Below are 22,786 nucleotides of genomic sequence, written 5' to 3'. Positions count from 1 at the left end.
CCAGGGTGGCTGTTGTGAGTGGCTGAAGGGGAGGACTCGGGGTCTGCAGCGCCACGGCCCCGCTGCACCCGCTGCCTGCGCCGGCTCTGCCGGAGCCACCCGCAGCAGCGCCGCGCGGCGTGGCTGTGACAGCCGACGCGGTCAGCAATGAGCGCACACACCTTCACGAGTGCGTTTTTATTTGCTGTACTACTCAAACAGAATGGCTGTTCTTCCACACGGCACTATATAAATACTTTTCACATCAACCACTCTGTCAAACCCAGAGAAATGAAGCTGCCATGGCTACCAGAAGCGTGTCGTGGTGGCCTAGGGCTCGTGACTTGCTGTTACATCCCCTCTGTCTCTTAAGGCTTTTTCTCCCCTATGCAAAGCGAGGTTTGAGCCCAACAGCCGCCGCAGGCAAAGTTCCCAAGTGCACAGGGTCTGTGCGGGCTGCGCGTGCCTGTCGCAGCAGAACCGCCCGGGGGACCACAAACGGCGCTCGATGCAGGAGGCGCAGCGTGAGGTCTGGACTGTACCGCAATGAGTAACTGGCTTTTGGGAGATGGCTGGCTGAGGTACGCTGCAGTTAACACCATAAAAACGCAAGGCGGGAGCTTCCCGCGGCCCCAGCGCAGCAAGGACCCCGAGCTGGGGTGAATGGAGCCCCAGCGGGAGGGGGGAAGAGCTGCCCCCAGCGGCTCCGGCCACTTGGCTCCTCAAGTCTGGTTTTGAAACGGGTCTGTGCTTGTGATGCTCATCACCAACCAAGGACGTGACTTCTGGTTTTCAGCCATGTTACTTAGTGAAACGGTATAAATATATTCTTCAGGCAATTTGGGGTAGAAAGTGCATGTGCAGTAGTTTTAAAAAAAGGTTTTAAACTATTTTTCCTTCTATGCAGTAAGGAAATATTTCAGGCAGCGGGTTCCATTACCACGGAACCACTCTCAATTCAGATTGCTTCGTAAGCCCCTGAAAGACTGGCTGGAAAATCAGAACCTCCATTTTCCCACCCCGCCCCCGCGTCAGGACACATTTCCCTCATCTCACACGTCTCCTTGTGACTCGGGGTCTCTGGTGCAAGCGCAGCTGGAGCAGCCGCTCTGCCCCGTCCCTGCCGCGGTGGCTCCCGCTGTCGCAGCCCAGCTCGGTGGCGCTCTGCAGGTCTCTCTGGGTTAACGCATCGGAGGGCAGGGGTGGCGGCGTCACCGGCAGGTCTCAGCTCATGTCCATGGACTCCGAGGTGGGAAGGGAAGCAGAATCCTTCTGGATGCTCTCAAACAGTGACGCCATTTCGGGGTTGGCTCTGATCTGAGAGGAGAACTCGGCCATCACGCGGCTCTTCTCCACTTCGGGGATGGTGAGGAGAGCAGCCACCGCTCTCATGGCAGATCGCTTCAGCTCGTCCTGCTTCTCAAACTCCTGCTTCACGGAACCCGCTTTCACCTGCAAACACAAAGCACTGTTTTGAGCTGACAGCAGCGGCACAAAGAGCGGGACCAGCAGGAGCGGCGGCCCGGAGCAGCGCCGGGCACCGGCAGCACCGGGGCTTTGCGGCAGAGCCCAGCGCGGCGGCACAGCGCCCGGTCTCACCTTGGTGGAGCAGGTTGCCCGGAGGGGCTCGATCAGGCGCTCGAGCCGCTGCAGCACGGCGTTGGGAGACAGTGCGGAGAGCCGGGCCATCATGATGAACGTCAGCATCTGCGCCAGGAAATCAAACATGGCATGAGAAGGATGCAGCGTTTCCTGCTAAGCTGTGAGGCATCAGCAACGACAACACTATATTATTTTTAATACAGTGTCACTGTCCCCACTGAGCAAGTGCCAACTCACGGGTATTTTATATGTGGGCAATTTTCCTATAAAACCAGCTCCACCAGGATTGTGTTTTCAAGGCCACTACAGCCAAACTAGAGCTGGACAATGTCAGGGAACGGCACGGCAGGGACAGCCCGTGTGGTGACACCGGCTCATCTCAAGGCCAGGCTCCCAGGGAGCGCAGCACCGCCCTGCTGTCACCACCCCGGCTACGGCCCCGCACACACCCGGATGTCATAGTGGTCCTTCAGCCCGTCCTCCACGTGGTTCAGGTACTCGTAGATGTCCAGTCGGTCCAGGCAGCTTTCCAGCAGCGTGTACATGCATTCGAAAGCAGCTTTCCTCACGTCCAGGCCGTCATCCACTGTGTGCTTGAATGGCCCCATTTCTACCTTAAACAAGACAAAACTGCAGCTGTCACCCAGCAGCAGCCAGGGTGACAAGCTCACCGGCCCACTGCGCCCCAGCCCAGCCAAGGACGTACCTCCCGGATGAGCTCCCGCCTGACCTTCGTTTCGTTATACAGGCTGGGCAGAACCGCGCCCAGTAAATCTCGGATTAAAGAAGGCTTGTTGTGCGCAGCAGAGTTAAACAAGGCTAAAGCCACGCGCCGAACGTTCAGGTCTGGGTCCTGAAGGGTTTTTAAGAAGTCACCTGTGGGATAAGAACACACGGGTCAGCCTGCTGCGGCGCTCTAACTGTTTAACAGTACATCACAAGGAGCCTGGGTAGGAGACGCCTACGGTAAAGTAACTCTAGGGCTGCAGCCTAACAGAGACCCGAGATGCGTTCCCTCCCTCCGTGTGGGATTTAGTAAATGGGAGAAACATGACTTTCCTGCATTTGGGCATAAAAACAAACTGCATGGCTCCAGCTGCCTCATCCTCAAGTCCCATCACAAGCTTTGGTATTCAAGGACGTTCGGTTCTGATTTTGGTTTTGCTTTTCCTTGCTCAGATCTCATCTGCTCAGACTTCTGTGAAACAGAAGGCCGAGTTTTATACAACAGATCTGAGATGTGGGTCCTTGGACACAAGACCCTTTAAATGTGGGTTATATTTCACAAGATCCTTGTCATGAGGTGCTTGAATCATAAGTTCAAACACAGAAGGACCTTAAGCTCCCTAAAAACCTGTCACCAACAGGACATGCCCATGAGCAACGTATCAGGGCACGTAACGAGGGCTCAGTGGCAGTCTTGCTCTTCAATGCCGAAAGCAGAGAAACACGGTAAAAGCCACAGGGATTGGATGAGGGTCACACAGGTGTGGAACCCCCGGGCTGCTACCGACCCGGCCGCCCCTGCCCCTACCTATGCAGCCCTTCAGGAGCGCGTCGATGGGCTGCGGCTGGTCTGCGATCGTGAACTTGACGGCGGTCACCACCGTGCTGCGGGCGTGCGGAGAGCCTGCACGGAGGTGCGAGTTAGAACAGTGGGAGATCAAGACAAAATCACTGCTGTAACCGCGAAATGCACATTCTGCTCTTGATCCCGTTAAACATGAGAGATAAAGAGGATTTGTCTTAACAACAGCCTTGTTTAAATCCCGCACGGCCCCACGTGCAGTCCCCGCGCAGACACGCTCCTGCACCCCAGCGCTGCTCTGAGCCCCCTTGCTGAGATCCCTCCGGCTCCTCCTCGCCTCTGCGCACGCTCTGCTCCCTGTTGAACCCACCAGCACTTCACAGAGCTTTCCCAGCAGAACGAGGCGTTCCCCACCCCTTACCGGAGCAGAGCTGCTTCTCCAGCCGGGGCAGCAGCTCGGCGGGGTTCACCAGCGTCAGCTTCCCCAGGCACTCGGCCACCACGTTGCGCGTCCCCTCCTCTGCGCACTCGCAGTGCTTGAAAAGCAGAGCCCAGATGTCCTCCACGTGCGGCTTGAGGCCGTCGGCCGGGGCGGAGCTGATGACTTCCTTCAGCGAGTGCAGCAGCAGGTACTGCCGCTTGGGCTGGCTGCCGATCTCCCGCAGCATGAAGGGCAGATACTCCTGCAGGTTCCCCACGCTGATGTTCCCCAGCGCGTAGGACGCAGCGGATTTCACCTCTTCGCTGGGGGAAGCGAACGCTTCCAGGATGACGGTTTTGAGCTCTCTCTGCGCGCTGAGGTTCGTGGTGCGGCCCATCTCTGCCAGCGAAAGGAAAGCCAGCACCTTGACCGCAGAGCTGGACTTGGGGCTTTTGACGTCCTGGATAAACTGGGTGACGGTCGCAGGGGCTTCCTTGGGGCAGGCCGAGGAAAGCGCTGCCACGCACTTTGCGATGGAGTAATACGCCTGTTTGTGCAATGTCACGGTCCCCCCCGCGGCGCCGGAGCAGTAAACGGGCGCAGTCAGCTGCTTCATCAGCTCCGCGCGGCCCGCGCCGGCCGCCTTGGTGAGCACCAGCGCCTGGAAGAAGGCGGTGATGGCGCCCAGCGCTCCGCCCTGCAGCAGCGGCGAGTGCACCAGCTGCAGGATCTCGGCCAGAACGGAACCGCTGATCTTGGAGATGCAGGACGGATAAACCTCAGCTAACGTCGTAAGGAACGCGATGGCCACCTGGGAAACGTGCATGTCGTTCTCGGTAATGAGCGCGGGGAGCTCCGTGAGCACAGACTCGATCATGGGCGGCTTGAGGCTGTCCCTGTAGTTCTTCACCAGGGTGTCCAGAGCAGTCAGAGTGCTCAGCTTCAAGGCCCGTTGGTTCTTTCTCAAGAAGGAAGCCAGAATGGGGAAGCCTTCCCCTAGAATGGGTCTCAAATCTATTTTCAGTGGAGAACTAGCAATCAAAGTTAATGCTTTGACCGTTGTCAATCTGGTGATTTCGTTTTTGAGCCTCTCCAGAAATATCTTCAGGGTTGGCTGGAGGTCGGTGCTCAGGTGGTCTCCCAGGCTGTAGATGATCTGTCCCATGCAGGAGATGGCACGCTCCTTCACCTCCTGGTCGATGTCGGCGGCCTTCAGTCGCTTCAGCGTGCCGGGGAAAAGGTCCTTCACGTAGGGCTTGGCGTCCAACGCGCACGGTTTGTCTAAAGGCCTGATCACTTTCACCAGCTGCTGCGTGACCAGCAGAGCTTCTGAGGTGATCTTGTAGAAGGGGTCTCCGATACAGGCCACCACGGGAGGCAGCAGCGTCTTGATGTGAGGATGAAACACCTCCGGCTCGTGGTTGCACAGGAGGACGTGAAGGAAAGACAGTGTGTCAATCCTCATGTTGGACGAGCTGGATTTGTCGGCCAAGGAGAACACAATACCTGTGTGAAGAGACAACAATGACCACTGTCCTATCTCAGCAGGTGGTTGTTATCAAACCCACCCCCCCATTCAAAAACTGGACACAATCTGAACCTGGTTTCTTTCTTTCCTCTCCCCACCCAAGACATAAAAGGCATTAAAGAGCTGCTCTCTGCAAAGCGCTGCATTCTGCTTTCCAGGGAGCGGCAATGCCGACACAACTGTTCTCCGCACCACTCCTGGATGGAGGGCTACAGAAACCTTTTAAAAAGTTAATTTGAACGTTCATCCTGGGCTGGGGTGAGAAGAGACGGCGTGCCACGCGCACACGGGCACGACAACACGCAGGGAAAGCGCTGTCCGCACAGCGGGCACCCGGGCAGCAGGAACGCGCGTTCGGAGGTTTCCCGCACACTTCTGGGGGGTCTTTAAAACCAAAATAAAAAGCAGCCAGGGCTCTGATGTTTATCTGTTTTACAGCTTCTGTTGGCACTGTTGGAACATAACCGTGGACCACTGGAGATGGAGTGCCTTTGGAAAGGGAGGCACTTCCAAGGCCAGTTTCTGTGGCTATATTCATGCTTCCCGGGAGACTTAACAACAAACATTTAGATCGACGCTGCCTGCCACCCCTGAAGTCGTGCTGGACTCTTGGGTTGAATGGTTTTTCCCAAACTATTCATTCATAAGAGGGAGGTGCATGGATCAGGCCTGGGGACAACCACAGGAGACTTCTTTTGTATCTCCCATAGAGTCACACCAAGAGCAAAGGCAGGAGCTCAGCACCACGAGCCTTTCTGCAGAGCGGGATTCTTCGTGAACCTGCAGGCAGGAAAGCTCAGGGAAAAGCGTGGCCGCACAAATTAAATAAAGTCAGTGCACATAATTCTTGAAATGCCACTAAATTTTGCAACAGCAAATGTCACTTGTGTCTCAGCAGGCCCAGTTTCCAGGTGGTTCCCAGCCTGTTCCCAGGGGGCTGGAACAGGTTCTCCTGAGGCGGAGGGGCTGGTGGAACGCGCGGGACCGCCTGGGGGCTGCTCCCACGTCCCCACGGAGCTGAACGTGACGTGCACGTCCTGACACTGAGCGGGGGTGACACACAGCAATGGAACTGGGGCACGCAGGCAAGGAGCGCTCTGTGGGAACGGCCGGAGCCGGCCCTGCGCGGGGAGCTTTACCGGGGACCAGCGCAGGGACGTGCTCCGCCAGGCAGCCGGGAAGGACGTTGGCCAGCTCGGTCAGGAGGCTGAAACAGCCCTGCCGGGATTTCATGCTCTTGTCCTTCAGCTGCTTGTGCAAGGCCTTGATGATGCTGGGGACCTGCAGTTTGGAAAAGAAAACCAGAAACGTGTCAGTTGCCCCAGCTGGCAGCGCACAGCGCGGCGCCACCAGAGCGGCTTGTTCGGCTGAGCCGGAGGCACCCACAGCACAGCCAGACACCCGGCGGGGACAGCAAGAAGCAGTGCCCCTGTCCACCAGAGAATGGACTCGGGACAGGTTACAGGACAGTGCACAGGAAGAAAAGTTACATGAACAGAAAAGCTGGAGGGGAAGATGATTTATCAGTGATGTAATTATATTTTGGCATGAATGTCAACCCTCCTGCTTCAAGGGCTCACCGGTCAGAAGCAGCATCGGCCAGAAAAAGCTGCTTTCACAGCCATGCTACTCTATAACAACACAGTCGTTGCCAATGTCTCTCATGTCTTCTAAAATGGCACGTGTGGGCCACAGCGTCAGGACACTGGGCCAGGCAGGCCCTGACCAGCCTGCGTGGCTCAACCATCCTGACCGCACCTCCTCCAGCATGCTTCTGAATTAAAGCAGCGCGTCAGAAGAACTGCTTCCACTATCATTTGTGTGACCAGCAGCGACGTGCAGACTGTGCACAAACACAAGCTGCCCGGGACGCCACCGCCTGCTGTCCCATAACGAACTGAGCTGGATGCTCAGATGAGGTCCCCTGTGTAACCACCAGGCACGTCCATGGGCGGCACGGTACAGACGTCACTCAGTCGCTCTCCGATTTCGCCAGCCACCACCTCCTCACGCACCTGGTTCTGAAGCATCGTCAGGGGAACGTCATCTTTGCCCGTGGCATCCGAAGTGTGGAGCCAGCTCTGGATGGGCAGTGTTTGCTTCAGCAGGGAGATGTAAGCGCTGAAGATGTCAGCTTTGACGTTCTCCTCCCTCTCTTTGAATCTGCTTATCAAGACTGGGGACAGAGTTTTGTAGAAGTCCTGCAGGAGGTCGTGCCTGCTGCTGACGATGGCCTCCAGGCACTTCGCCGCAGACCTGCGCACTTTCCAGCTGATGTCGTCGTCGTCGCTGTACTCGTCATCGCTTTCTGGGAAGAAGACAAGGGAAAACAAGACTCGCCACCATGAGAAAACCAGAGCTGGAGCACCACTCGATCCGCAGAGCTTCCCCCTGCAGCTGACCAGACAAACGGACACCAGTCACACATGGGAACATGAAGCTGTCCCCAACAGCCTGTCCCTACAGACGTCACAACCAGCCAGGTGACCCAGGGCTGCCCTGTGCCAGGTTCTTCTGTTCCAGGTAAGAGCTGATGGAGAATAAACCTTAATCTTACAACCCTTACTGGCTGCTGCGGCGCAGGCATCAAGGCTTTTGTTTTAAAGGGAGAATGAGGTTTCCAGATTTTAAATCCAGAAATATGTAAATATTTGTCTTAGCAATTCCTGGATGGCACAAACAGCGTAACAATTTACTATGCTACTGGCAGAGCACGTAACATTCTCCAGGAAGCCGGCCCAGATCTTACCCCAATTAGCGTGAAAGTAAACAAAAATGCCTTTCTTCCAGGGAACTTCTTCTACTTGTTGCACTTGGCTGCCACACTGTACGTAACTACAAATAAAGACACTCTGGAAAGCTGCCTATAGCTAACAGGCGCTAAAGGGTCCCTCCTGTCTGCCCAAGGCTCGACATCCACCTCAGAGTACACCCGATCGGAAGAGTAACATCACAGAGGGTGAGCAGACGGGGAGGGGAGAGGTGTTAACCCAGTGTTCATCCTCACGAGCAGGCACCTTGCTCTTCATCCTCCCCGTTTTCCGTTTCCATCATCTCTTCCTCATCATTGTCGTAGTTGTAGTTCGGGTCAAAGGTGATGTACTTCAAACATAAGCCCATGACACTAGGGATGTGACGGTCCATTTCCTTTGGGCACCTATCACGACAAATAAAAATCCTAAGAGATAATAAATTAAGATTAAACAATTTTAAATATCCAAAGATCATCATTCGTCTCAAAAGGATCCTCAAACGCTTCACACACTGTATGAACGTTTTGTTGACGTGAATTAAAGCAGAGCCGCTCCTTCCTGCAGCGCACGGAGCGAGACCACGCTCCCCTGGGGGGTGCAATATGTGTAAGGAAAACAGTAAAGAAAATAAATTCAAGCACCTGGCTGAACCCTCCCTTCAGGGGAGAAAACCCGAGGGGCTCTGCAGGGCTCCTTTCCCAAGACGAGCAGCAAACATTTGACCAGACAAGAGGAGCCCGGTCCTGCCTCCCGCTCCCTCGGGCAGCAGCAGCGAGCAGGTCCCGCCGAGGAATCCCCCAGGGATGCGGAAAACTGCCCCTCCTGCGGCACCAACGCACACACGCTCCCACGTGCTGAGAGAAACCAGCCCGCGCTCCAGCCCAGCCCTGCAGGTGCAGAGGGGACCTCACTTGTGAGCTGCCTTCCCCACAGGGCGCACACAGGAAGGCGCTCAGCGCCGGACGCTCAGGGACGGATATTTACACTGGGAGGACAGTGCCACGCAGGACGGGGCTCGGCTGTTCCCGGGGGGCACGCACCTTCTCACAAAAGACTCGAAGGCCTGAAAGCAGTACTCTCGCAGCTCGTCATCCTCCACGTTACAGTACTGGACAACCAGAGGGATTATCTTCTCCAGATGTTCTCCTGGGAAGGGCAAAGGAAGCAGCAGTGAAGAGCCATTCCAGCCACCGCTCAGCGCAGCAGCCACAGCTCCGGCACGGCCGCCGCCCCGGCGTGCCCGGCACAGCGTTCCTCGCGGGCCCGTGGCCTGGCCGGGTTCTGGGCGGACGGGCCCTGCTCCCTGTCCTCAGCCCGCGCTGGCATCTCCGTCACAGAGAGCTGTGGTTAGAAATCTCCTAGGACCTCATCTCAGCTCTGGCAGATCTTTCACACAGGAATACAATATAGAACCACAGAATGTCCTGAGCTGGAAGGACCCACAGGATCATCGGTTCCAGCTCCTGTCCCCGCACAGGACACCCACAGGTCACCCCGTGTGTCTGAGGACGTTGTCCAGTCTCTTCTCGAACGCTGTCAGGTTGGGGCCGTGACACCTCCCTGGGGAGCCTGTTCAGTGTCCAGCACCTCTGGGTGAATGCTGCCCTTTATTCCTCCTCTCATTTAAAATGGGGTGAATCCGCTGACCTAATTCCCAGGGGTGTTAATTCAGACCAGGGAAGTGCTGCAAGACCTTGAGATGAAATCCCTACAGAAGCGCAGCCAGAGTCTCCCCGTGGAGATCAGAGCCAGCTCAGGCGCACAGAGCAAACCACAAAGCACAAGCCGCTGGTGTGTCGGGACCAGAGCGAGCACACTGCTGTCACCACTCAAAGGAGCTGCTCTCAAACGCATGCACGTTCCCCAGCGCCATTCAAGCTACTCGTCCTACCTATGCGGTGTCCAGCCTGCCTACTGATGCCAGCGACACACTGAATGTACGTCCTGGTAGTAGAGGTGGACTCATTCCTCTTCAGCTCAGCAAGCAGATGCTCCATGAGCTCTGAGAAGATGTTTCCACTGCAGGTCAAGACAAGGTGACCCAAGGCAATGATGGCCCTTTTACGTACTGCCAGCCTGGGGCTTGTCAGCTGGGGAAGGAGGCAGTTCAGAATGGAGGAATGGAAAGAGTAGAGTGTCCCCCCTAGTCTGCAATCAACAGCACAAGACAGAAGGTGAAAGTCAAAGCCTCACAGGAGAATCTCTCTTGCCAGCAAAAAATGTGAAAATCCTTCAGCTATGAAGACTCTGCATGTTGGGGGGAGAGAGAGGAAAAGGGTGGGTTTGGCACCTGGGTCTGGACACGAACTCGCTCAGTGTGGCACGGGGAGAGTTATTTGTCTCCATCGTGAGGAGCCCGGTTTTGACAGTGCCCTTCTGGACAACCTGCGTCTGTCAATAACTTCCTGCACACAGCTGACACATGACACTGTCACTCCGACTTATGTAACGTGAGAAAAAGGCAGCAGGGGAAAAAATGCATGTGTGATCAGATCGCGGGGCTAAAATAAACTTCCCTGCTTTGCCCTCTCCCTCCCCACACCTGCGTGAATGGAGCCTCCGTGGGATCCACCACCAGCACCGAGGGCTCAGCGCGCCACCTCTCATCCCTGCTGAGATATTCCCCGGGGCAGCCAACCCAGATCCTTCGGGTTTAAGTCCTTGTAGCAGGATTAGGGAAACAGAGAAATCGAAAGCAAACAGATAGATGCAGCCCCGCCACAGGCCGCTGCCACGAGATCCCTGGTACCTGCTCAGCATATCTGACAGGATGTCCAGGGCCTCCAGCTGCACAGACACATCCTCCTGCTTGCCAACAGCTCCTGTCAGCTGGGCTGTGATCTTTTTGCACACATTCGCTGTCATAGTGGCACCTGCAAGAGAGATTTTTCCCCACTGTCAGTTAAAAATAAGGCTTTTTACTGCTAAGAAGCATTTAATCCCTCCTACAGTAGAAAAGAAGAAATCACCACGGGGACGCCTAACCAGAACAGCTTTTGTCTGAGGAGGTGGACACGCACGGAGCAGCGGGTCCCTCCCTCTGCGCTGCGATGCATTTGGTTTTTTCTGGTTCGGTGCAAAGCACAAGCAGCTTCAAATTGCACAAACGTTTCCAAGGAGGGGACAAGCGCTTCTCACGCCGTTCTGAGCAGCCTGGGTGATGCAGCAGGGACAAAGCACAAGCACCTCCCTGCCGCCCCGGTAACTGCTGCACAACGCGGGCTCGGTGCTGCCCCAGGCACGCGCTCTGTGCGGGACTCAACCTCCCCTTTGCTGCAGACGGGAGCAGCAACAGCGACCACCGGCGCGGGGCTTCGGGTGAAGAAAGCACAGGGGCAGGTGTCCAGCCTCTCGGTTTTGCAGCAAGCCCACGCTGCTCTTGCTGCCTTCTACACACACAGAGTCAATCCCAGCCCTTAGGGAGACGACTCATCTGTTGCTACCCTACACCAGCTTCAGTGCGTGTGACGTGTGTTACAGAAAGAACTCTGAAAGGATGGCTCACAAGAGCTTAACATCCTGCAGAAATCGAGAAGGGAGTTCAGCAAGCATTTGCATCTTGATTCCAGCTCTCGTCCCAACCCGAAATCCAGCAGCACTGCCGTGGCCACCTACTCTCTCTCCTCGCTTCATTACATGGAATCTGTAACTTTTAGGCCCTGAACTACAAGTTTTCCTGTGTTCCCCAAAGGCTGTGACTCCCGATCGCCTCAGCGTGACAACCAGGGACAGACACTGTACCTGTAGATGCTGGTGGCAGCTCGGCGATGACTGTTTTCAGTCCGATGCTGGAGATATCCCGCAGCTGTTCCTTGTCGGATAACATGTTTGTGCACAGCGTATCCACGATAGTTTCCACCTGGTACTCCTTCACTTTGCCAACCAGCGGGCCCAGGCTGTGCGGGAGAACGCAGAGAGAACGCAGAGGAAGGAGGACGCTTTCTGCTGCCAAGAGGGGTGCTCAGCTCACTGCTCCTCAAAGGCAGCTCAGCCCCGAGTGCAAACATCACCAAAACATACGGAGTACCGATATCCCGCAGCACATTGCGGCTCCGGGTTTCCATACCCTGCACCTCTGCCTCGGCTAACTCTACATCAGACTTCAGTCAGTTTTACATCAGGTTTGTAGGAGGGCATTTCACACCAGCTGCTACAGACGTGTTACACAGAGCAATGGTAAAATCTACAGGCAGGTACCATCAAAAACTGCCTTCCAGGAGGAAATGCCAAATGGATTTTCACACATTAGCTACCTATTGCCCTCTGTCGTGTGTGTGAAAACCTCTGCCTGAGCCGACGCTCGGAATTACAGCACAGGGAAGACGTCGCCCTTTCCCCTGCACTTTTTAAAATCAATATTATTAGAAAAACTTTTCTGCAGGAAAAATGACGGGAACCCAAAGTTATCTTTAAATGGCCCACCCTTCTGGAGCCCTGCGTGGGAACTGACCCACTCAATTTCATTTCTAGAATGAACACTCCCATTCAGCCGTGCTGGGGGAACGAGGCAGGAAAGAGCAGGGCAGCAGCAGGGTCCCTCCATCAGGTGATGCCGTAATAAAGGAAACTGCTGCCTTTTCCACTTGGATGTAAAAAACCTTGAAAAGGTCAAAGGCAAAGCAACAGCACAGGCTACAGCCGGATCAAAGCAGGGAAAACCAACAAGTGCGTCGTAAACTTTAACGAAAATGCCCGGGAAGAGCAGGAGTTGGGCCTGAAATTCAAATGCCATTCTGGAAGGGCTATACATGCTCAGTACCACGTCCAGCAAAGGCAGGACCACTGGGAAATTCAGCGCTGGATTTCAAAGCCCGAGAAAGGAGAGGACCCCGATGACCAAAATTTTAAACTGGGCTTCTCTCTAAAGTAATAAAACCTCAGGCATGCTACTTTTCATGTGGTAAGATTCACACCACAAACACTGAACTACTTCCAAAATCACCTGCTGCTTCTACGACGTATCGGTGTGCTCACGGCTCTGAACACGAGCCCGGAGGGAGGGAAAGCAGCGCGGTGAGCGCCCCGCCGGGGGCCCCGAACGCCCCGCTGTGCCGGCGGCACCTGCGGCCTGCAGCCCTGCCCGGGAACGCGGCAGCTACCGCCGAGGCTCTTACCACTTGACAGCGAGGTTCTGGACCTCCCCGTTTTTGTCCTCCAGCAATTTCAAAAGCATTTTCACAACCTTTTTCTCGCTGTCTTCGTCCAGTTTTATGGAATCTTTCTGCAGTTCCACCATCAGGTCGTTGGTGGCCATAAACCTGAAAGGACAGGCAGCACAGGCGGGTTGGCTGATCTACAGACACAAATGCATTTCCTTCGCAACACCTTGGACAACGCAATTTGACAATCTGTGCTTGTATGAAAACACATTTTCAAAGAGTAACTTACAACCCTTTACACTGTTCTGAACAACAAGCCCACTTACGAGTGGGAACCTCGGGCAGAGGTAGCTGGTGAAAAGGCTTGAGCTAAGGAGTCTGTGAAAATGAGAAGATAGGTTCTCTCCTCCTTCAAATTCCTAGCCGGGATGAGGTACACTACCACTCTAACATGGATGGGCACGCAGCTCGTGAGTTTTTTCTCGGTGACTAAACCAAGACAGCTAATTCTGCTAGAAAAAGTCATGGTGGTGTTTTCCACCACCCGCCAGGCCCAGGAAAGCCAGTCTGGGTCTGGGAATGCGCCGGGCGCTGTTCCGTCTGCCTGCTGTAGCACTGGCACTATGGGCCCACACATGCAGAAGGGGATCGGGTTATCAAGCTCAAAAATGAAAAATAAGTCATGAGTCCATGCAAACTATTCCTTAGACATTCTCTAGGCTCTGTTTAGATTGCTGTTATATCCTTCAGGTCCTGGGAGCCTTTAATAATCCAAACACTTGTGTCATCTGCACACTCAGCCTCTTTCCTTGTTTAACCCTCTCTCCAAATTTTGGAGGCCTGATGTTCAGAGATATTTAAGTATGGCTATGGTGTGTCAGTTCCTTTCCAATGTTTGCCCCTGCACAGGAACGGGCGCCTAAAAGGAACCACAGAGAAGCTCGTCCCTCTCGTGTCCCAAGTGCCCCCTCCACTTTAAATTAGGCTCTGATGTAACTCATCCAGCATGTCAGAGCCCCAGCACCAGGGAGCGGCCGCGCCTCCAGCCTGCGAGCCGCCCCCTCTGGACGGAGGGACCGCTGCGGCGCCAGAGCCAGCCCGAGATCCAGAAACAGAGCCGCTCTGCCCCTGTGCGAACAATACGCAACCTGCTCTTGGTTCTGCGAGAGCTACGGAGCTGCACTTGCAGCTCAGTGTCTGCCAGGACACGGATGACCAATTATGGCCACGGGCTGCGCAGTGTCCCGCACCCGCTGCTGTCCTGCCCGCGGCCGCGCAACCCGGCGCACGGACCCGTCCCGGGGAAGCGCGTGAAACCTGGTCCTGTAACCGGCCGTGAAACTCAGGACAACGGGTCAGGTCTGACCGTGTGCTGGGAGGAAATGGCCCAGGGACATCGCCACAGCGTGCCACACGCCCGGTGTTGGGCACGTCTCATCTGCAGGATTAACTTCAGATTGTCTGAACTGTCTGTGCAGCTACTCCAGCACTGACTTCTTTGAAAAGTACTGGTTTTAACAGCAAAAAAAACATCAGCAGCCTCTGCAAAAATCAACCTTCTTTTAGGATATTACTAATCCCTCTCTTCTAAAAGAGCTCAAAAGATCAAGTCTGGCACAAACATCACCTTCATGCAATAAACAATTACTAAAGCAATTCGAGCACAGCCGGTATCCGCAGCGTCCTCCGCCGGGTGACAGGGCTCAGCTTTTTCAGTGCGCTGACAGTCTAACCTTCTAGCGGAAAAACGAGCTACAAAGTACTTCAGCGGTTTTGCTACGATGCTCTTTGTTTGCAAAGCAAATGAGAACGTGAAGTCGTGCTATCAGGGTTGTACCCCGCCTCGCGCTCCCATGCCCGCTCACTCGCACGCTGCAGCACCCGAGGGGATCGCCGCTGCTCCCTGCGAGAACACCGTCCCTAAAGCCGACTGATGAATCCCCCGGTCCAGAACCGGCTGCACAGCGGGTGTCACCGGCAGCAGGGTCGGGGCACCGAACCTGCTCCGGACGCCGGGGTGCCCCCGGGCCGGGATCCCGCGGGCAGGGCCCCCCGCAGCCCGTCCCGTCCCGTGCCGCGCCGGCCGCACCTGAAGTCCTTGTCGGTGGAGGTCATCTTCTCCAGGAGGCTGGAGATGTGGTACGAGCCGCTGGCCATGGCGGCGGCGCTGCGCGGGAAGATGGCGGCGGGCGCGGGGCCGGGGCGCAGGGCGCCCCCCGAGGCGGCGGGACGGCACCGGGACCGCACCGGGACCCGAGCGGGCGCCCCCTGCCGGCCGCACTGCCCAGCGCGGAGCCCTCCGGCCGGCGAGAAGGGGTTTCCCCGGGCTCGGCGGTGCCTCCCCGCACTACGCAAGGCTGGGGCCGCGCCACCGGCGGGCAGGGCAGGGCCGGGCCGGGCAGCCCCTGCGCCTCGCCCAGGCCCCGCGGGGCGATGCCGGCTCCCCTGCCCCGCGGGGGCGCCTCGGCGCTCGGGGCAGCGTGGGGACCGCACCCGGCGCGGGGCCGGGACGCTGCCCTGGAGCCCCAGGCGGGAGTGAGCCCCCGGGAGAGCTGCGGCACGGCCGGCGCTCCGTCCCCTGCCCGCAAGGCACGGCCGCGCTGGGGCTGTGCGGGGACACCGGCCCGGTGCCGGCGGAGCGCGGGCAGCGCACCCGAGAACTCGCCCCGCCCCGGAACCTCGGCGCGGCGGAACCCGGGAGCGGGCGGGGAGCGCCGCGGCGGGGCCGTTTGTGTGCCGGACCGCCGTGCCACGTCTGAGCAGCGCGGCCGCAGGGCAGCCCAGGCCGCCCGGAGCTCCGCGGGGCCGCCGCCGCCATGGTAGGCCCGGGGTGGGGGGGCGAATGGCGGGCCGGCCGGGCCCGGCGCCGTGCGGCGGCCGCTGGACGGGCTGCCCTGCTCCGCTCAGCCGCGGGGGCGGTGGCGCGGGCAGGACCGGCGGGGTCCCCGGTGCCCGGGTCGAGCGCAGCCGGTTCGGCCGCCGGGCCGGAGAGCCCCCGGTCCCGGTCCCTGGGGGCGGCGCGCCGGGGGTCCCGCGGCCGTGCCGGAGCGGGGGCTGCGCCGGGGGCAGCGCGGCGCCCGGGAGTGCCCGCACTGGTTCTTGTTTCTCCGCCCCCGCAGGTCTCGGTAATTAACACCGTGGACACGTCTCACGAGGACATGATCGTAAGTGCGCGGGGCTGCTGCCCCGGCCCCGCCGGTCTGCGGGCCGAGGGCACCGGGCACGGACCTGGATACGGGGGCGCACACGGGATGCTGGGTGGGGAACACTGCCTGAAATTCTGATGGTGCTGGTTTGTACTGTGTGGACAGGAAAACCGAGCTGCTGGGGGAACAGGAGATGATTTAAAGCTCTAATTTTTATGCCTAGGCTTGTTTCTATGAAACAAAACATAGATGTACACTGAATGGTTCAGAGCTTCGGCAGAGGGACTGTTTAAGAACTGTCCTTTTTAGCCTGTCCTGCTGGGACTCGGTTACCTGTTCACCATTCCTACAGCTACTGCTAAAACGCAGTAAGGTCTGCTAGCGGAGCGGAGCTGGCAGGTGCTGACAGCAGCTTTTCCGTCGCCTTGCAGCACGATGCGCAGATGGATTACTACGGCACGCGGCTCGCGACCTGCTCTTCGGACAGATCCGTGAAAATCTTTGATGTTCGGAATGGAGGGCAAATCCTCATTGCAGACCTGAGAGGGTAGAGTGTCGCAAACGGAAGATTTTGATCTGTGGAAATCTTTACTATCTTGTCGTTTAGCCCTTTGATAATGTAAGATGTACGGTAAATTCCTCTGAGGCAGTCAGTGCTGCGGCTGGTTGTTGCTGAACAGTTCTGTGAGCTGGGGGGGGGACAGAGAGCCCATTAGAGATAACACATGGACTTCTTCATTCCTTACATACTTGACTCCTGTAATTTTCAAGAAGTAAACTTAAAATCTCAATTGGTAATATAAGGTTAGGTATTTGGCATTGTTTTCAATGGCAGTGGTTTTGTGTGCTGTTTTTCACCTTGGTGTCACCCTGTTCTTCACATCGCTGCATTGATCGCATGCAGAGCACTGGTTGACAGTAACGGTGTGAAACAGCCGCAGCTGGGGCGGGCTTCTCGCGGCTCTTCCGAATCGCGCTGTTTCTTGCAGGCACGAAGGTCCCGTGTGGCAGGTCGCCTGGGCTCACCCTATGTACGGAAATATCTTGGCTTCCTGTTCCTATGACAGGAAGGTTATTATCTGGAAGGAAGAAAATGGCACTTGGGAGAAGACATATGAGTACACAGGGCACGATTCCTCAGGTATGTGGGGTCTGGAGCTGGAAAGTGAAACTGCGATAGGAGAGGATTCATTAATATTGGAATAAATCGATTGGTGTTAAAGAAGAAAGCATCTGTCAAACAGAGAGATGATTTAATGGAGAGACACTAAGTCTGTTCAGCATAAACAGAACATTTACTAACATCGTTTTGCGGGATCACCTGTCCCGATTCATAGGATGTTTGCATAGGAGATGTTTTACAAATAAATCAGCTTTCAAATAAACAAGATGGTAGGGTACTGAATTCTTGAGGAAAATCTTGTGTGTGTCCACTACAGGAAGAGAAGTCTCCAGCTTTGTCTTGTTACTAATCTAGACATTAAATGTTACATCTGCCATTCAGCTTGTGTTCCAGCATTGGTAATGCTCTCCACTGTTGCAAGGGACAGTCACCATTTTTAATCTCTCATTAAGGGTGTTCTTTTGGTGTTTCTTTCTAAAAGGGTGCCAAAAATAAAGGCAGTTTTCAGTCATTCAGTAGAAGTTGACTAGCTTTGAAATTCAGGAATGCTGAGACTCTTATTCTTAGCGTCCAAAGCTGCTCGCTTTTAGTGCCTACTCCACTAACACTAGTCAGTGACTTCGTTACTCGGTTTGGCAGTCCCTGTTGTAATCCGGCCTGTCTGTCCCTGCGCAGTGAACTCTGTCTGCTGGGCCCCACACGACTATGGGTTGATCCTGGCCTGCGGGAGCTCTGACGGGGCCATTTCCTTACTGAGCTACACGGGTGACGGGCAGTGGGAACTCAAAAAGATCAGCAACGCACATACGGTACGTCTGTTCCTTAGGGCGTGCAGAGCTCCTGGAGCTACACGTAAGCTCTGACTCGGTGCTGCACAGAACTTGTAGACTGGATAGATATGGAAATGCAAAGAAATTATGTGAAACGTTTTCCAGAATTGAGAATAACTTGGGTTTAATTAATCCAGAGTGGGAAGTTGTACCTTACAGTCACTAAAATAAAGTGGAAAACAAGACACAGAGGTTATTAAACAGCACTGATAATACTTATGAAACATTATTGTTACACACAGTGCTGGAAGTTCCCTGATAGGAAATGGCTGTGGTACTAAGAGCACCTGTACAAACTGACTGGATAAACTGAAGCTAGAAAAACTGCTTGACTCATGTTTTTCCAAAATAGTGGGGGTCTTTGCTTAAGCAGAACTTGATAAGCTAATGGCAGTGGCTCTCAGTAAAAGGAGACTGGTCTCTGGACCCACAGGTTCCTTCTACTCCTGAATCTCAGCAACTGCGTATGTCTTTTCAGTCCATACCTCTGTCTCCACCGTTTACACAGCCGAGATGATATTTGCACATAAAACAGTTACTTAGCTACCTCGGGCTTTCTAGCAAGTGCCCTGTTGAGACCAGACTGTATCTGGATTTCTTATTCATCCGATATTCATCCAGCATTGTGCAAGTTTCCTAAGACGGGTTTATTATAATATTTATTTAAAGAAAGCATCTTTTAATAATGATATTTTTTCGTTAAATAGATTGGCTGTAATGCAGTTAGCTGGGCTCCTGCGGTTGTACCAGGAAGCCTTATAGAACAACCATCTGGACAAAAACCAAACTACATCAAAAGATTTGCATCTGGTGGCTGTGACAACCTTGTCAAGATCTGGAAGTAAGTGCTCTGCTGCCAGGCGTCAGAACTTACAAAACCTGATACCTTTCTAGTCTTGGAATTTCCTTGTTGTATCTCAGGTAGTATTTTCGGCATCTCTGTACTTTCATCTTCAAATTATCATTTTAGAGAAGTGCTTTAAAAATGGAAACAACTTAGTGATGTACAGTCTCTCATGGTTATAGCAGTTTGTGTCAGCCCTGCTTCATCTTCTCTTGGAAAGCTCTTTCTAATTGTCTTTGATTGCCACTGTCACTTCCACAGTAGCAGATTTCTGGTTTTCCTGTGCTGCTTTCTGTACCCTGGAAGGGATTTTGTCAGTTTAAGCCATAGAGCTTTTTGGAGGAGAGTGGGGAACACTTGTGCTGTGTATTACCTGGATCAGCCAGGAGTCTGAAAGCGATGAAAACAAAGCCTTCCAGAACAGGAGGTGAGAAACGTGGCGGCTGCTGCTGCCACCCTGCCGAGCCATACCCGTGTTTTCAGGGAAGAAGATGGGCAGTGGAAGGAAGAGCAGAAGCTGGAGGCTCACAGCGACTGGGTCCGTGATGTAGCCTGGGCTCCATCCATAGGTTTGCCAACCAGCACCATTGCGAGCTGCTCACAGGTGAGGCCTCTGTCAGAGCGACATCTTTTGTGTGTCGTTTTGTACGCCTGTCTTGCTTTTAGCTATAGTAAGAGCACAGGCTCTTTGCCGTGCTGAGCGACAGCCCGTGCAGACGCGCCCAGGGTTCATGCCGGAGTGGTGATTTGAAGCGCAGCTCTAAGTGCAGTCAAGGTTGCTGTTTCTGTGCTGTGACTGGGGTCCAACCAGCTCAGTCTCCTTGCTTTTGTAGGACGGCAGAGTGTTTATCTGGACGTGCGATGATGCCTCTGGAAACTCATGGTCACCAAAGCTGCTGCACAAGTTCAATGATGTTGTCTGGCATGTGAGTTGGTCCATTACTGCAAATATCCTTGCAGTGTCTGGAGGAGACAACAAAGTGAGTACTTTGGCTTGGCTGTTCTCCTGCATGCCATTTCCATGCTAGTGGCACTTTTGGTTAAGACTGTTGTAGGTTCTCCTTTGTTGCAATGGTGAATGTTTTTTCTCTTTGACTTATCAAGAGGGGAGGAAGACCCTACCCTTTGGCAGACTTCTTGCACTGCATTCTTATTGCTTGCTGGAAACGAGAAATGCAGGCTTAACTTTATTTTGTAGGTACTAAGAGCAGAATTCACATACTGTCACCACTGGATAATTATTCAGTATACAGCAACAAATAACTTGATACTTAAAACAACTCCGCAACACTTGACTTCCGTAGCTGTAGACTATCGCCAAACTAGAGATGTGATGGTTGCAAGGAAATGGGAAACTGAGACTGTATTGAGGCTGAAATTTCTTCCTGGTCTGTTTTTGAGGTCACGCTATGGAAGGAATCGGTTGATGGACTGTGGGCATGTATCAGCGACGTCAACAAGGGCCAGGGAGGAATGTCTGCCGTGACAGAGGGGCAGCAGAACGAGCAGTGACGTGTGTTCCGCCGGCAACAAGTGATCATGATCCCCAGTTTGCAATGTGTCTTGAATCGGATGAGAACTGATTTTATCTAAACTGGACATGAACATGGGAAACAACTATCTGATTTTATGAGCACTCTATTGCTAGGAGGCCACAATATGTTGATAATCAGCCCTAATTGACATTCCCTTAAAGTAAAGGTAAAGAGCATAGCAAAGTACTGTGCCTTATACTACTCCTTGATGCTGTAGGAATTGTACCCGGCTTTTCTGGTTTAGGGATCAAATTTAATTGGATTATGGTGTGGTCAGACTTCAAGTACGTGAGTAGGAACAGGAGCTGTCAGAGGGGCGAGGTGTGGACTCCTCTGTGCAAGGGGACAAATACTCCGTCCTGCCACAGGCCAGAGCATCATTTCGTGTGAGGGGAAGGGCTGGTGGAGCTTTTGGCATCATGTAACAACATGCTAGCAAGCCCTTCTGGTAGATTTGAAGTGGTGCTTAGATCTTCCTTGAAAATAATGCTTTTGGATATATAAAAGCCCGTGCTTTCCTGAAGATGAAAAGGAGTAGTGAAATGCATATGTCTTTTGCTTTACAATAATCTCAGACTTGGTTATTAAACCAACATCAATAAATCAAACCATAATTTGAAGATTTTTTTTTATTAGCCACACTTCTGTACTGCACCTCAGGTTTTTTTTTTTTGTCAAGATACCAACAGAATAAAGTCCTATTGGTTAAAGCCTGGTGTGCTGTATTTGATAATCTTGCCATGGCTGTCTGCAGTCTGCCTTCAGTCAAACCCTCGGCATGTCCTCTCATCCCTGGTATTAGCTTTGCAGTAGCTGGGAAGGTCTTGGTCCCCTAGAGAATATATTGTGTAAGAAAGAATGAAGTTTTGCCTTTAGTTGAATTTATGTGCCATTGCACTTCAGGCAGCATCTTAGGCTCAACCAGGCAGTGTTTCAGTATGCCTTCAGCTAAAAGCTGAAGCACCTTCCCCTCCTACAAGGGGGAAAATACTGAACTCAAAGGTCATGTTTTTCCTTTATTCTTCAGCTGCACCGGAGCAACACAAGTGAATAACTCGGAGCCTTCCCCCTCTCCAAGGCAGTGGTTCCTGGGCACACTTTGTTTTGGCATAGTCAAGATAACATACTCGCTTTTCTAGAAAAAACAAACCTCATTTTATGATAGTTATCTATACTAGCCAAATAATATCCCAGTTGCTCTCAAAGAAACATACACAAATTATCTTTCTGTATACCATTAGGAGTATGAAATGTTCCTGTTCTTGCGTAAATGTGCTATAGCCTTACAAAAAAAACCAAAACACACCAAAAAAACAACTCATCTAGACATTAGCACGTTTGGGCAGTTCCATTTCAAGTCATCCAGCAAAGCACTCCTCTGTTTCACGCTGGTTTCCATTGCCACGGAGAGCATACTCATAAGTGCCAGGGTGAGCAGTGGCTTCACCCCCAGACCACAGCCCTTGCTCTTTCCCCAGACACCTGCTGGGCGCCGAGGGGCTGGGTGGGGACCACACACACCTGAACTCCAGCACACCAGCTCCAATAAAAAGGCTTAAAAAATGAAACCTCATTCTTCCTTAGCTTTGACCACGATTCATTCTAAGGAGAAAGGGCACTAACTCCACAAGTACACCCCAGTTTTTGCCAGGGGGGTTTTGGCTTCCACAACTCACATTAAAAGTCATCCTCACATTTCATGAGTTTCAATACTTAAGAATTCAAACCTACTGAGCAGCAAGGCCCAGTTCAGCCTGTTACCCCTTCGTACTTAAGATGACATGTATTCAAATAGTTTCAAGTAATGATCAAAGTATGCCAAACAATTACGATTAATAAACGATTATTTAAGAGTTACACAGTTTATTCCCTGCAAGCATACACATTAGGTGAAGGTGTTTCAGTTGAGAATGAGCTTCATGGGTTTGGGTCTCTAGTTGCCTCCTCGTGCAACTGGGGAAAAGACAGAAAAAGAATATGCTCAAAGTAAGTGTCGCACTGAAGAAACTGCTGCTCAGCGTGATGAACGCTGACACGGTCCCTCCTGTGCCCACCGTTGGTTTCACCATCCAGCCTGAGGAGAATAAGTGTTTGCGTCTTGTGATGACTGAAAAGAGTTTCCACATACGAAGTTTTTCTTCATGGGATTTTTCTAGAGCCTCAGCCATTGCCACTAACCCTTACCGACCCTTTAAAACACATTACTACTCTGTTTTTAGAGTAATGGAAGCAAAGCTTCCTAGGTATCAATTTCAGTTTCAGTCTTCCAGCAAAAGACAAGAAAATCTGCTAAACCTGAACCTCTGAGAGAATATATTCAGGAAGCAATGCACTTAAAGGCAAAAACGAGAAACACAGCTCAGGAATACAGCTCAGCTTCTCCATTGCTGTTACACCA

At 53.6% G+C, this 22,786-nt stretch overlaps 2 protein-coding genes across 3 annotated transcripts; one reads left to right on the top strand and one right to left on the bottom strand.

Annotated features, from left to right (window-relative positions):
- Positions 1-162: 162 nt before the first annotated feature.
- LOC102083498 (cullin-associated NEDD8-dissociated protein 1) lies at positions 163-15,573 on the bottom strand. Of its 2 annotated transcripts, none has more exons than XR_002421853.2 (15): positions 15,000-15,210; positions 12,926-13,069; positions 11,553-11,707; positions 10,561-10,684; positions 9,703-9,959; positions 8,852-8,957; positions 8,076-8,215; positions 7,074-7,366; positions 6,198-6,339; positions 3,531-5,036; positions 3,116-3,211; positions 2,288-2,457; positions 2,031-2,191; positions 1,579-1,686; positions 163-1,431 (listed from the first exon to the last, which is right to left on the bottom strand). XR_002421853.2 is itself a non-coding variant. In XM_065075840.1 (15 exons), exons 1-15 carry the CDS (start codon positions 15,065-15,067, stop codon positions 1,204-1,206), a joined length of 3,702 nt encoding a protein of 1,233 aa, XP_064931912.1. In that variant the 5' UTR covers positions 15,068-15,573; the 3' UTR covers positions 163-1,203. The 2 variants fall into 2 exon arrangements, 1 of the variants encoding a protein (XP_064931912.1); XM_065075840.1 differs by having other exon boundaries at positions 2,031-2,195; positions 15,000-15,573.
- A 19-nt stretch (positions 15,574-15,592) lies between these two features.
- Positions 15,593-21,098, top strand: SEC13 (SEC13 homolog, nuclear pore and COPII coat complex component). Its single transcript, XM_065075847.1, has 9 exons — positions 15,593-15,729; positions 16,030-16,074; positions 16,488-16,603; positions 17,046-17,197; positions 17,855-17,988; positions 18,717-18,850; positions 19,337-19,457; positions 19,687-19,833; positions 20,255-21,098. Exons 1-9 carry the CDS (start codon positions 15,727-15,729, stop codon positions 20,363-20,365), a joined length of 963 nt encoding a protein of 320 aa, XP_064931919.1. The 5' UTR covers positions 15,593-15,726; the 3' UTR covers positions 20,366-21,098.
- Positions 21,099-22,786: the final 1,688 nt, after the last annotated feature.

This window comes from Columba livia, chromosome 10, assembly GCF_036013475.1.
Source record: "Columba livia isolate bColLiv1 breed racing homer chromosome 10, bColLiv1.pat.W.v2, whole genome shotgun sequence".
In the NCBI taxonomy this organism is placed as follows: Eukaryota; Metazoa; Chordata; class Aves; order Columbiformes; family Columbidae; genus Columba; species Columba livia.
The sequence above is the reverse complement of the archived record's forward strand: the minus strand, read 5'-3'. Positions and strand labels throughout refer to the sequence as shown.

What these genes read in the sequence shown, in the direction of transcription:
- LOC102083498 (XM_065075840.1), bottom strand. Translation starts at nt 15,067, where the DNA reads ATGGCCAGCGGCTCGTACCACATCTCCAGCCTCCTGGAGAAGATGACC. An exon ending in TCCACCGACAAGGACTTCAG is followed by an intron (nt 13,070 to 14,999) that starts GTGCGGCCGGCG and finishes CTGTCCTTTCAG; the next exon opens with GTTTATGGCCACCAACGACC. An exon ending in GGGCAACCTGCTCCACCAAG is followed by an intron (nt 1,432 to 1,578) that starts GTGAGACCGGGC and finishes TTGTGTTTGCAG; the next exon opens with GTGAAAGCGGGTTCCGTGAA.
- SEC13 (XM_065075847.1), top strand. An exon ending in CTCATTGCAGACCTGAGAGG is followed by an intron (nt 16,604 to 17,045) that starts GTAGAGTGTCGC and finishes TGTTTCTTGCAG; the next exon opens with GCACGAAGGTCCCGTGTGGC. An exon ending in AGATCAGCAACGCACATACG is followed by an intron (nt 17,989 to 18,716) that starts GTACGTCTGTTC and finishes TTCGTTAAATAG; the next exon opens with ATTGGCTGTAATGCAGTTAG.